We start from the raw sequence: 14,411 nt of genomic DNA, 5'->3' as shown, positions 1-14,411 counted from the left end.
GCGTACTATAACTATGAGTGAAAGAGATTTCAGCATCGGATCATTAGTTCCGGAGATTACCGCCTACATTTAAACTCAGAAACTAACAAATATCTCATTGTATCTCATTGGCGATTGCGCGCTGCACTTCCGTCATCCGAGTTCTATTCGTCATCCGTGAGAATACCAGCGATTATCTACGACACATAAGCTCCCATACAAATAAAAAGAAACGTATTTTCACGGACTCGGATCGGATGAGTAGGTACGTAACCGCCCGCCGTAACACCAGTAAAGACTAGCAACCACCTGAAGCTTCGCTCCCGTGGGAATTTCGATAATTCCAGTCTTATTTTTCGTCTAAGTAGGTACATTATAAAGGCAACCTGTGTTAAATTTCATAGGTAGTTTTATAGGTAGGCACAAGCGTTTGGGCTAGGCTTTGACGTCAATCTGGTGTCAGTCAGTGAGTCAGGACTTTTTTTAAATTATTGTATGATGTAGTAATGTAAAAAGCTGTGATAGCCTGGTTGTTAGGACGCCCGCCTTCTAATCGGAGGTCGGGGGTTCGACCCCGGGTACGCACCTCTAACTTTTCGGAGTTATGTGCCGTTTTAAGTAATTAAATATCACTTGCTTTGACGGTCAAGAAAAACATCGTGAGGAAACCTGCATACCTAAGAGTTCTCCATAATGTTCTCAAAAGTGTGTGAAGTCTACCAACCCGCACATGGCCAGCGTGGTAGACTATGGCCAGAACCCTTTTCTCTGAGAGGAGACCCGTGCTCTGCAGTGAGCCAGCGATAGGTTGATCATTATGATGATATATAATGTAGAAGATATAAGTATATAAAATTTATTCCTGGATCTACATCTGAGCACATAATAATAATATCAGAGGAATCAGTAATACCTAAGTTTAGCAAGCTCTTAAGTAGAGAGGTATTATAATTTAACGTCTTCTCTTCTTACGTCCTATGTACTTCATAATATTAATTTGGCGATACATTTTGAGGGCACTAATTAAGTAACTTTTTGGCACTTTGAAGGCAATAATTCAACTTTAACGTGGTTATATATTATTATGGATTGTACAATATTTATGGGGTAAGTTTGCAAGACTTAAGACTTTTTGATTAAAGCGGAGACATGTTCAATAGACCAATCCAAATAGATAATTTTATTCACATCAACTCTCAATAATGTGATTGGTTGAAAACGTACATCTCCGTTCCGCTCCGTTTCAGTGGAAACATATCCTAATGCTCTTGAAGGAATGCCCTTCAGCACGTTATCATCATCATCATCAACTCATTGCCGGCTCACTACTGAGCACGGGTTTCTTCTCAGAAGTAGAGGTCCACCACACTGACCCAAGTGTGGATTGGCAGATTTCACAAACCTTTGAGAATATTATGGGTCGCAGGTATGCTGATTTCCTCATATCTTCTTTCGCCGTTCAAGCAAGTGAAATTTAATTACTTTAAACGCACATAAGTAACCCGAAAAGTTAGAGATTCATCCAATAGTTTGAGCTGTGCTTTAATAGATCAGTCAGTTAGCTTTTCCTTTTATATATTACTACCTTATGCCCGCGACTTCATCCGCGTTGATTACACAAATTTCGAACCCCTATTTTACCCTCTTAGGCGTTGAATTTCCAAAAACCCTTTCTTAGCGGATGTCTACGTCATAATAGCTATCTGCATGCGAAATTTCAGCCTGATCCGTTCAGTACTTTAAGCTGTGCGTTGATAGATCAGTCAGTCAGTCAGTCAGTCAGTCACCTTTTCATCTACACTATCTACACTTCTACACTAATATTATAAAGAGGAAAACTTTGTTTGTTTGTTTGTTTGTTTGTTTGTTTGTTTGTTTGTTTGTTTGTTTGTTTGTTTGGTTGTACTGAATAGGCTCAAAAACTACTGGACCGATTTTAAAAATTCTTTCACCATTCGAAAGCTACATTATCCACGAGTAACATAGGCTATATTTTATTTTGGAAAAAAATAGGGTTCCGTAAGATATTTGGGTTTTTCGGACACAAGGTGTAAAAAATCAACCAGAAAAGTTACTTATTTTGCGTACGCTGCCTAAACTATAAAAGATAGAACCATAAAATGTTCTAATTAATTGTAGATCTTATAAATATCTACAAAAAAGTCCGCGACACACTATACCCATCTATGTCGAGTGAGGCACAGCAACCATTTTTTTATTTAAAAATCTTGAATTTTTTTTGGACTACATTTAAACGCGTTTATTTTACTCATGCTATTAATCCTTATCAAAATAAATGATTTCATCACTAAGAACAGTTTATGGAGATAATATTTGGTCTTTGAATGATTAAAATTGGACGTTTGGTTTTGAAGTTATGGCGAAATTAAAATATTACGATTTCTGCTGCACGGCCCGTTGCGAAGTGGGCGTCACCAAGGCGGGGGTGCGCGTGCGGGAGGGGAGTTTAGATCTATGAGTAAGGTACCCGCGCGGCTCCCGTAAATGACGCGGTTCGAAAATTCCACCCGAGCGAAGCCGGGGCGGGTCAGCTATATTATATAAAGAGGTAATGTCGTTAAGTTTGTTTGTAGGGGGTAATCTTTAGAACTACTGAACCGATTTTAAAAATTCTTTCACCAGTAGAAAGCTACATTATTCCTGAGTGACATAGGCTATACGGGATCTTTAAAAACCTAAATCTACGCGGGCGAAGCCGCGGGGATCAGCTAGTTTTTAATATTTAGATACTAGCTGCCCTGGCGAACTTCGTTCCGCCTAACAGTCGATTCAAATTTTTAAAATTTTTCTCGTTGTAAGAACCATCCTCGTACTTCAAGGAATATTATAAAAAAAGAATTAGCGAAATCGGTTCAGCTGTTCTCGAGATTTGCGATGAGCAACACATTTAGTGATCCATTTTTATATTATAGAAAGATAGAAGATAGATAAATTAGTAGTGTTCCTGCCTTCCGCTGCACTGTGCTGAAATAGGTAGGTTCCATGCGCATCGAACCTATTATCACGGGCTTAAGCTATTTATATGAAGTTCCTGTGTCGTATTCTTCATTGCTGAGGGTCGTGTACCCTTACCATTTATCACTTAATGCTAGGAATGTACCACACATCACAATATGTTATAATAACTTATAATATTACCTAAGATTACGACCTTGTTTTATACTCTTTAGAGATTTTTGAAGACTGAAATAAATTCTCCAGCTGAGTTAAAATCCATTGAAAAACATGGGATATTTTATATGAAAGAAGCTTTTCCTAACATTTGTCTCCTGCAGCGTTTGACTTCCTAGCTTAGACAGAACTTTAAGCATTCTAGCAAATATTTTTCTAGTCAACACTATTAGCATGGTATTGAAAGCACAAATCTTTTTGAAGTGAAAACTTTCAAACTAGTATAATTTGTTACAGCTTTTGACAGAAGAAAAACTTTAAAGGAAAATGATAAAGGCGTAGATTTTTAGGGTTCCGTACCTCAAAAGGAAAAACGGAATCCTTATAGGATCACTTTGTTGTCTGTCTGTCAAGAAACCTATAGCGTACTTCCCGTTAACCTAGAATCATGAAATTTGGTAGGTAGGTAGGTCTCATAGTACACGTAAGGGAATAAATCCGAAAACCGTGAATTTGTGGTCACATCAAAAAAAAAATTAAAATGTGTTCATGAACCATATATTAGTAACTATGTTCAACTTTCAAAGTAAGATAAATATACCGAGTGGGGTATCATATGAAAGGGTAGTTACATACATAAACCTATACATTCTAAAACAGATTTTTATTTATTTTTATACATTAAAGTTTTGATTTATCGTACAAAATGACGAAAAAATGCGACTGTAGTACGGAACCCTCGTTGCGCGAGCCTGACTCGCACTTGGCCGGTTTTTATTTTAGCTGTAGGTATCATACCATTACCGGCTTACTATAGAGCACGGGCCTCCTCTCAGAATGAGAAAGTTTGGGCTATATTGGGCGGGCGGGCATCCCAGCTGGCGCAATCCCAGGAGACGCGGGTTCGATTCCTGCCGGTCCGCAATTTTTGATATGTAAGTATTTAAAATTATTTAGAAATTATTTACCTTCTACAAAAATCATATTAATTTTGTTTGAATACGACGATGATAATTATAAAAATGAATCGCTGAATGTGTTGCTGATCGCAAATCTCAAGAACAGCTGAACCGATTTCGCTAATTCTTTTTTTATAATATTCCTTGAAGTACGAGGATGGTTCTAACGGAGAGAAAAATTTTAAAAATTTGAATCGACTGTTAGGCGGTACGAAGTTCGCCGGTGCAGCTAGTTATAAATATTTTAAACCTATGTCAAAATTATAGGAATATGTACCAGTAAAATTTTCTTTTTATGTTTTTACCCACCCGATGTTCGCTTCTCGAACATCCCGATAAAAGTTCAATTTGATTGCACTAAAACTAGAAGCAGTGCTTTCTCTACATTTTGCTCGGACATAAACTTCGGGCGCAACCGAAAAGCTTGTAGTTTTCCTGTTGGAGGTATATTGGAGAAAAGTTTTAGTTTGTACAGACCAAGTGCAGGCAAACGGGAATGCAAAAGCGAGTGGACATTTTGATGATTTCAGATTTTATTAAACTTTTCAAAATTAATAGTTTTGGCACTATTCCACGCGGGAATGATTTGTATAGTAATTAAATAAGGCTAGCTTTAAGTTTTATTGTATTATTTTCGTTTTGGCTACTTAGCCAATTAAATAGTGGAAAAACATTTTCCACTTACTTAAGTGGAAAATGTTTTTCATTTATTTGGTGGGAATTTATTTTGCTAAGCAATGTTAACCCAAGTCAGTAACTGGATGGAATACCAGCTTTGGAAGTCCGAGTTTGGTGTTTTCGTTTCCTTTTTGCCTTGGGGAGCACGTTAGTTATCGGTCATGGTTATATCATTTGATGACGGTAACTTTAAAAAGCTAAAAGTCGCGTTATCTTAATTAATTTGTACCTATGTGGAAGGATCTGGGACCCAACCGCATTATTATCGCAAGAAAACTTCTACAATTACGTACCTAATTAATGGAAAGGGGTCACTACCCACAGCCATGAGAAATACGACAAAGAAAGAGAGAGAGTAGGTAGGAATTGATATTATTCATCATGAACATGCCCCATAATTGCCAAAATATCTAATATGAACAATATCTCATTAAGGTAGGCAACCCCAATTAATTATTTCTATTGCAAGCGTTCTAAAGGAAACGGAAAATCGTGAAAAGCCAATTATGAAGGTCTTGCCAGTTAAAATTAATTAAAAGATCCATCTTGGAGATCTAATTGCGCAATATTCAAAATGAAATCTGAGAAACTAAGTTAGAGCTCAGATATTAGCGGAAATTGCCTATAAATCTCCGTTAATTTCTAAGTTCCTATGCAGAATTTCATTAGTTTCTGACGTCCATCTCAAATTACCAGGGAATTTAGTTAAACTAATTTCAACAGTTCTAGAAAGAACTTGGAACGGTCAAGGAAGAATGTATTAATCAAAAAATGTATTTACTTTGCTGGCTCAGTGATCTTAAGATGATATCTGAGATACTACAACTAACTTATCATGCCTGTCTTATGTCACTTTATACTAGTTAACTCATCGGAAGGCTTACAGGGTTTAAAGGGTTAATCCCTCCGACATCAATGGGTTTTAACAAGGTTTTAACTTTTAACGTCTTATGTAACTCTACCACCAGTTCGGGTCCGATAGGACCCTTACGATTAACGTACGCTACGAGGACTATTACTGCTTATAATAGGTACCTAAGCTTCAATAACTTCCTTCGTTCATTTCTGACGCAGGCTATTACCCTGTTGCTTTACAAAGGTTTTCAAGGAAACCTGTAATGGAGAAAAGTTCAGGGCTATGTTTTGGCGTCAGCACTCCGTCGTGAAGTAGGTATTATAAGAGTTCATAATACTATCTCATTCCAGGCTTCTGGAAGATGTTATTTCATCTGAAGGCAATACTTACCCTGAGCTTTGTATTGCCTAATATACCCACCAAACCAACTTTATTAAACTAAATTGCTTTTAAATTCAAGTAGGCATTTGCATACATTTTTTGTGCATATCCCATGTTTAGGATTGCTGGCGTTTCGGGCCGCCCACAGCCTCTGCGAGTTCCGGGACACTCACCGCCCCTAATTTTCTGGTTCATTGCGCTCCAGCCTTGGGATTTTCCAGGATTAGTAAATTAAAAGCGCAGCAGCTTCAAAACACGTCCATTTAATTACAGTTGCAGTGAAGAGAGAGAGGGGAGATTTACAGACCACAACACTTCAAAGATTTGGTTTGTGGTCCAAATAACGACGCAGACGGTACACTCCTCAAAGCCATCACTGATCTGGTGAACCTGATGCTATCTGGACGAGTACCTCAAGAAATTGTTGAAACTTTATATGGTGCCAATTTATGTGCCCTCAAAAAAAAGGATGGTGGTATTCGTCCCATAGCAGTGGGTTCGACGATTCGGCGCGTCGTTTCTAAAATTTGCTGCAAAAAAAAATTACCCCTAATTTCATCCACATTTGTTCCTGTGCAATTAGGCTTTGGAGTTAAAGGGGGATGTGAGACAGCTGTTCATGCGGCTGGCACGTTCCTTCTTGGCTCCCGGGAGGAGGTACTCCTTAAAATTGATGTTAAAAATGCATTTAACTCAATAGATCGTGGTGTCCTCCTCTCGGAAGTTAAAAATAAATTTCCACAGCTGTTTCCATATTTAGCGCAGTGCTACCGGAATCCATCCAAACTTGTATATAAAAAAAAAATTACTGATCTCCACTGTGGGCTGTCAGCAGGGGGATCCACTTAGACCAGCTGTTTTTAGTTTGGCTATTCATCCTATCATTTCGACGCTAAATTCAAAATTCAATGTTTGGTATTTAGATGATGGGACCTTAGGTGGCGAAGTGAACACAGTTTTGGACGGTCTAAGCAGTGTTATATCAAAATTTGAATCTATTGGCCTAGAACTAAACTTTGATAAATGCGAAATATATGTTCCAAATTCGTTTTCGGCTGATTCTAAATTAGATATTTTAGAGAAATTCAATATGTTGGCTCCTGGTATTAAAATTTTAAATGATGAGTCACTTCGTCTCCTAGGGGCTCCCGTACTAGATGCATCAGTTCCTCAATTTGTTGAAAATACTATTTCAAAATTTAGTAGTAACTCCCACCGTCTTTTTGAAATTAGTCCACATATGGCTCTCACAATATTGCGGTTTTGTTTATTTGTTCCAAAATTTACTTACTATCTAAGATGTTCTCCACTTTGGAAATTTAATACTTTATTGGACAATTTGGATGCTTTTGTTAAAAATATTCTCACTAGTATTCTAAATTGTCCAATAAGTAATCAAGCATGGTCCCAGGCTTCTCTTCCAATCAGGTATGGAGGTCTGGGAATTCGCAAAATTTCTAGTGTTTCGCTGCCAGCATTTCTTTCCTCTGTTTACAGTACACACACTCTCTATGGCAAAATTATATCCAATTCTTTGGGTTCCATAGAGGTGTCTGGCTTAACAGAGGCAAGAAATGAATGGTCCATGCATAGTCCCAGCCAAGTGCCGGTTTCTCTTTCTTCCCAGAGACAGTGGGACGACATTATTTGCAAAACGACATTTGACACTTTACTAGCAAACGCAAATTCTAAAAAAGACCGTGCTCGTCTTCTCGCTGTCTCTGTAAAAGAGTCCGGTTACTGGCTCCATGCTCTTCCCTCTGCCAACCTGGGCACTCTGTTAGACCATACGGCACTTTCTGTTTTGATTGGTCATAGGCTTGGCGCCACAATAAACCAGCCTTACCGTTGCCACTGCGGTGACTGCGTTGACGCCTTCGGCCACCATGGGCTCTCCTGTTCGAGAAGCGCTGGTCGCTTCTCCCGCCATAGTACCCTTAACGACATCATCCGGAGGTCCCTTGCCCCCGCCCATGTGCCAGCTGTACTAGAACCTATTGGTTTGGCACGTAGCGATGGCAAGAGACCTGATGGTATGACGCTCGTACCGTGGAAGATGGGCAGGTCGCTTGTTTGGGATGCAACTTGTGTAGACACTTTAGCTGCATCCCATATTCAGGCGACCTCCTCTATGGCGGGTGCAGCGGCCATCAGCGCCGAACAGGCCAAAAGGCGCAAATATGAAAACCTCGATGGGAGCTTCGTATTCGTGCCTTTTGGTGTGGAGACCTTGGGGCCGTGGGGCCCGGGGGCTCGAGCTCTTTTTGAAGAAATTGCGAAAAGAGTTATCGAGTCAACCGGGGACCCGAGAGCTGGCAGCTACCTTGGCCAAAGAATTAGTTTGGCCATCCAAAGGGGTAATGCTGCCAGCATCTTGGGTACAATGCCTCGCTGCGGTGGTCTCGATGAGGTTTTAGATTTAATTTAATTTATTTTAGTTTTAATTTAATGTTGTTTTTTTTAGATTTAAGTTTATTAATAGTTTATTTGTAATTAAAAATTGATTTAAAAAAAAAAAAACGCAGTTAACACAGAGAAAAACACAGTTAACACAGAAAGATTACCGCTCTATTTACCGGACCGCGGTGCGGTGGACACTCATCGGTCATGTATTTTAATCTAATTTCACATTTTTGCAGTTTTTCTGTAATTTCTTAATCAATCCTTCGGTAGATGTTACTACGTGTTAAAAATCCAATAGACTTTGGCTACCCAGATAGGCATCGCGCCCTAGTTGACGCGGTAATTAATAGGTACCTACAAATATGTGCCAACAGGGCCGGATTTGGTATCTTTCGAGTCTTGGTACGTGGTATGAGTATTATTAATTAATCAAGTTAATATGCCGTGATTAAAAATTATAACGCGTAATGCCATGCATCAGCCGTAACTTTGACTGAATTTTACTTCACATAAAACATCACAACCACAAAAAGGTATGAGGTCGAATCTCTTACATTCATGACACTTTTTACATAAAAATTAAAAATAAAGAAAGAAATTCAACATGTAATATTAATTCTCACGCAATTATAAAAATCTAAATCCATGTGAACGAGTTTAATTTATTATTATATTAGTTTCAAATAATATATTAACCCGATAGGATACCTAAATGAAATCCCATACAAAGGCCAAAACCATTTTAGCCCGGCCGCGGGGGAATTCGTTAGGTGCAAGGCACATCGACAGAGATAACGATTCAAAGTAAGCTCTATTGACTTTGGCATAACGGCAACGCTACCTGGCAAGACGCACCCACGCGACGCGCGTCCTTTATGTTTTAATTTCAATGATATGTCAAAATACATAGCTGAGTTTAGCTTTATGTTTGAATGTTGATGAGTCTGAGTTCTGAGTTGAGACGATTTAGATAGCTAGCAAAAAGTCTCGTCAACACTAGACTTCGTCTATTAGCAATGGCCTTTAATGAAGTCGCGAGCTCTAATAAATGAGTTAGCTTTAATGGATGAGTGTTTAATAATTAGCATCAGATGCGGCCCTGGTGACACATGAACATGACACCGTGAGACCCGCTGACCTGTTTCTCTTCAACCACCTGCGACTTGTCAATTTGCCTTAAAAAATCTCGGAAAACCGAAGAAACGCGGAGTGTTGACTTAACACACATACATACCCCATAACAGTCACGTGCCCTTCTTTAATGCTACAAGCGAAAAGAAACAGTGATTCTATTTATATCGTAGATCTTTAGTTTCATTTTCCTCTACATTCTAATCTGAGACATCTGACGTTCTCATATTCACGCGTGTTCTTTAGAACTAGTTAAGACTTTGTATTTATGATATTCAAACTGAAGCCACCGAGAAGCCACATATAGCCATTTAAGCGTATGCTTAGTGTCTTACTCTCCAACGCTCTCCATACAAACGTAGTTTGGGTCATTTTGGTCATTTGAATATTACGAACGACGAAATAGCCTAAGCACCCGTGAATGCCAGAGCTTCGTTATTTTATAAAAGCTGTAAGTTTATCTACGCATGTCCCCAACACAGATAGAAGTAGATATTATAAGTAGGTTTATAGAAGTAGGTATATACTTAATATCTGTGTCTGTCGTTTTCCCTGGATTTTCCAGATTTCAGTAAAAATATCTAGCATTAACGTTACATAAATCAAAATTCAACCATTTGAAACCAAATATTAACTTATCTATTTTTTGCAATTAACAGTTTTAAATTAGATTGTCGATTTATCCTTCAATTATGCCGCAACAGAGCAACAGGTCGACGTGGTTTGAATATGCATGGATATAGTTAAACGGGATTTTTAAAAACTTAAATCAGCTCAGGCAGCTCAGCAATCAGGCATCAGCTAATGAAGCTATATTCAAGCTAGACTGCCATACTGACAATGCTTGGCACGGAATGAACCGTCATCATTATCATCATCATCACGATCAACCCATAGCCGCCTCGTTACAGAGGACGGGTCTCCTCTCTGTAGGTATGAGAAGGGTTTGGCCATAGTCCACCACCACGCTGGCCAAGTGCGGATTGGTGGTCTTCACACACCTTTGACAACATTATGGAGAGCTCTCAGGCATGCAGGTATCTTCACGATGATTTCTTTCACCGCTAAAGCGAGTGATATTTAATTTCCAAAACTCACATAACTCCGAAAAATTAGAGGTGCGTGCCCGGGATCGATCTCCCTACCTCCCAAATAGGAGGCGGACTTCGTAACCACTAGGCCATCACGGCACGCTCATAGAAAGGAATGAACCGTGCATGGTGTTAAATAAATCAAGCCTTATAGAGATTTCCAATCATACATTCGGCAACACTCGTTGTAATTGAACAATTTAAAATAGCAATTGTGGTTTCTCGCCGCAGCGTAATTAAAATATTCAAGTAAATACCTACTGATGAATGACTGGTAAGCCCAGTAACGACCTCTAACTCACTGGACCGATGACCTGAAAGAAGTTGGAGGGAAGCAGGTATAGATGTGGAAGATGGAGAACCATTTTTGGTGCCGTGCTCTCAAAAAGGCCTATATCTAGCAGTGGACGCTTCCACTGGCTTGGATACTAACAATGTACCTAAATGTATTATAAGTAAACTTTGTTTTAATTTAAGTGTGATTTAATTTTGCCTGGATTAAGCAAATGGGTAGCATTTGTGGCAATGCGGTAGTTTTTATAACATGCTCATGGTTTAGGTGTTAAAAATTCAGTTTGTACCTACTTATATGGAACAAACCGACAAACTTTTAAAATTTAGTTACAAAATGTAAGTTTGGTGGTTAATAATTTATTCTCATTTGTAGAAAAAATACAGTTTATGAAATAATAGATTTCATAAAAGAAAACAAAAGTTCGTGTTCGATTACACTTCTCATAATCCAGTAAGTGGAGTCGGCAGACTGCTAAGTGCTACAAATCCCTTTTCCAATGCCCCGCGCCGCAGTGCTCCATCGATATTAACATTTATACGACGTGACAGTAAAAATACACAACAAAATAATAAGTTACATCCAGAATAATGTCTTTAACCCCTCTTGTTTTATCAATCTTAGTACCAAATATAGTTTTGTCGCAGACCGACAGTAACCCAGTCAGTGAAGTAAATACGTTGCCGTGGAGTTCTACGGAATCAGTTTTTGCCTTGCAAATCCAACAGATCCGAACGTCGGCGGAAGTGACGCCCGCGGCCTCTGCCGGAAACAATCTTAACGTCTTCAGTCCCGACGTAGCAAGTAACTTTCTTGAAGTACAAGAAGAAAATTTCCGCGCAATCTCGCCTTTTCATCCGATTGGAAAAACGAATGCCGGTGAAGAAATCAAAAGCGATCAAGACAGAGGAAATAGCAAATTACTTTCATCACTTCAAACGAATTTCCTAGATGAGAAAAAAAGTGTTTTTCAAAATACTGAAGTAAACAATTTAAAAGAACCAGAAAATTTAGTTTGGGAGAATTGCTTCGATATTGCGAATTTTAATTCGAGATCGGACTTGGAAAATTCGGATAGTTTTGAATCCGAAAATGTAAGGACTTTTGGAAACTATTTAAATAAACGTAACTCGTTATCAACGAATGATTCTTCAGTTTCGAGATCTTGGTTAGATAAGTATAATATACTAAGAATTGGGCAAACTGAACCGCCTGTTATTTTTACTGACACAGCTACCGTTGAGCCTGTAATATCAACAAGTGCATCGACAATAAAAATCATACCAATTACGGCAAGCATACCAAACTCTTATACAGAGTCTATGAACATTACGCTAGATTTTATCACTGAACATGCTATTAGAGAAACCGATACAATGGATTGGCAAATAGACGATGATCAAAGTAAGATAAAATTTGGAAGTTTGCCTCAAACGCAAACGTATCTGATACCAAAATTCAAACTAAATGAGGGATTTCACCCTTTCAGTTTTATGTCCAAGTTCTTTTCTGTGATATATCTCTTCGACTATCCAATCGGTAAGTCTGGATTTTTTCTAACACTTTTAATTCTTTATCTTATTAATACTTAACAGATGACCGATCAGGTTCAGATCTATGTTGCTTCAGATGACATTGCCTTTTGACCCTGGAAGTCCATTAATGGCATTCCAGAAGCATATTATGAAGAACTATTAACCTTCGAGTAACGATTAACTAATTAAATTGTTTTATTTCACTTAATGAGTGTGTAATAGAGAGAGAGAGTCAAAAAATGCAATGATTGTTGCAAGATTGGGAGATAAATATTAAAGTTACCTATTCATGAGTAATAATAATTTGGAGCACACTAAGTATACCTCTTTAAATGTGTTTTGGTTTTGTCATTATTGTAGAATCAACATTTAAATGAACAAATAAATTTATTCCTCAGGTCTTGTCAAGGATATAGTTAAAGGGAAATCCACTTTCCCGTATTCATTTTTACAGGTATTTTTTTAATACTAACCCTATTTTATCAAGTAAATTAAAAATATTTTACGTATAGCTAGACCTTAAATTCCTTAGATATCTAAAAAACAGCAAAAAATTGTTTTTGAGTTATTGCCAAAAAACGCGGGAATTTTTTTTCCTAAAAATAATGCTACAGCTAACCGAGGTTTTTAAGTGGTTATCAGGTTGGTGCTATGTAGCAAATTTTTTAGAAACTAATTCCTACGTTTAGGCGATCACTCTTAAGGTTCGTACGCACCTGAGCGGCGCGGCGCGGCGCTTCAGTCCGACTGCAGAACGCGTCACCTCAGGCCGCTCGACGGTGCCTACCGCACTACAACTTCAGTACGCGGCACCTCGCGTCACTTGCGCGTCACTTTTATACCCGTTCGCGTACGAGCAACAACTTCGCAAGATGAGCGACAGTGAAGAGGATTTGATTATTATTTCTTTGTTGTGCAGAAGAAGAACGAATTATCGAGGAGAAAAAACCGGCCAAGTGCGAGTCAGGCTCGCGCAATGAGGGTTCCGTACTACAGTCGTATTTTTTCGACATTTTGCACGATAATTCAAAAAATATGATGCATAAAAATAAATAAAAATCTGTTTTAGAATGTATAGGTACTTGGTATAGTCACTCACTTCGAAAGTTGAAAATACTAATTATTAGTTCATGACCACAATTTTTTTTTGTGTGATCTAACCCTAAATTCACGGTTTTCAGATTTTTCCCCAAATGTCAGCTATAAGATCTACCTACCTGCCAAATTTCATGATTCTAGGTCAACGGGAAGTACCCTGTAGGTTTCTTGACAGATAGACGGACAGACAGACAGACAGACAGACAGACAACAAAGTGATCCTATAAGAGTTCCGTTTTTCCTTTTGAGGTACGGAACCCTAAAATAGGGGTTCGAGATTTGTGTAGTCCACGCGGACGACGTCGCGGGCATAAGCTAGTATAATATAAACACAAGTACAACAATAGGTAGGCATATTTCCGAAACTATTAATTCTACCTAGATGAAGTAGGTAGGTATAATATGTACATAATATATTATAGTTATTTAATCAGGATTATTTTTACCATTGATGTTTTCTCATAACGCTCGGAGAGACATTTATACATTTAGACACTGGGAAGGGGGGAAGCCGACATCCTAGGGGTTGGGACCTTTGAGGATATACTTCTAAGAGCATGAGGAACACGTCATGTGCCAAAAATTAAACCTACGTTATTTATTTTGAGGTCTATCTTGCCGATTCTTGCCTGTACTTTAAATACCTAACAAGATGCGCGTGTATCTTATTCGAGCGACGTACGCATACTGAAGCGCCGCGCCGCGCCGCTGGGTATGTCGCACTAGCGTCACTGCACTGCGCGTCGCTTCGCTGCGCTTCAAAATATTCTCTCCAGATGTGACGCGCGGCAACGCGCGGTGAAGCGTGGTGAAGCGCTGTGCAGCGCCGCTCTAGTGCGATATGCGCCATACAAAATGATAGAAATGATATTTTGA

At 38.7% G+C, this 14,411-nt stretch overlaps 1 protein-coding gene across 2 annotated transcripts in view; it reads left to right on the top strand.

Moving 5' to 3' along the window:
* The first annotated feature begins 11,410 nt into the window (after positions 1–11,410).
* Positions 11,411–14,411, top strand: part of prom (prominin) — a 42,550-nt gene continuing 39,549 nt past the window's right edge. For both annotated transcript variants that reach the window (XM_034973485.2, XM_034973487.2), the window contains exons 1-2: positions 11,411–12,441; positions 12,836–12,891. In XM_034973485.2, coding sequence (XP_034829376.1) covers positions 11,493–12,441; positions 12,836–12,891 — 1,005 coding nt within the window. In that variant the 5' untranslated portion in view covers positions 11,411–11,492. The remainder of the gene's footprint in view (positions 12,442–12,835; positions 12,892–14,411) is intronic.

This window comes from Maniola hyperantus, chromosome 11 (genome assembly GCF_902806685.2).
Source record: "Maniola hyperantus chromosome 11, iAphHyp1.2, whole genome shotgun sequence".
Classification (NCBI taxonomy): domain Eukaryota; kingdom Metazoa; phylum Arthropoda; class Insecta; order Lepidoptera; family Nymphalidae; genus Maniola; species Maniola hyperantus.
The sequence above is the reverse complement of the archived record's forward strand: the minus strand, read 5'-3'. Positions and strand labels throughout refer to the sequence as shown.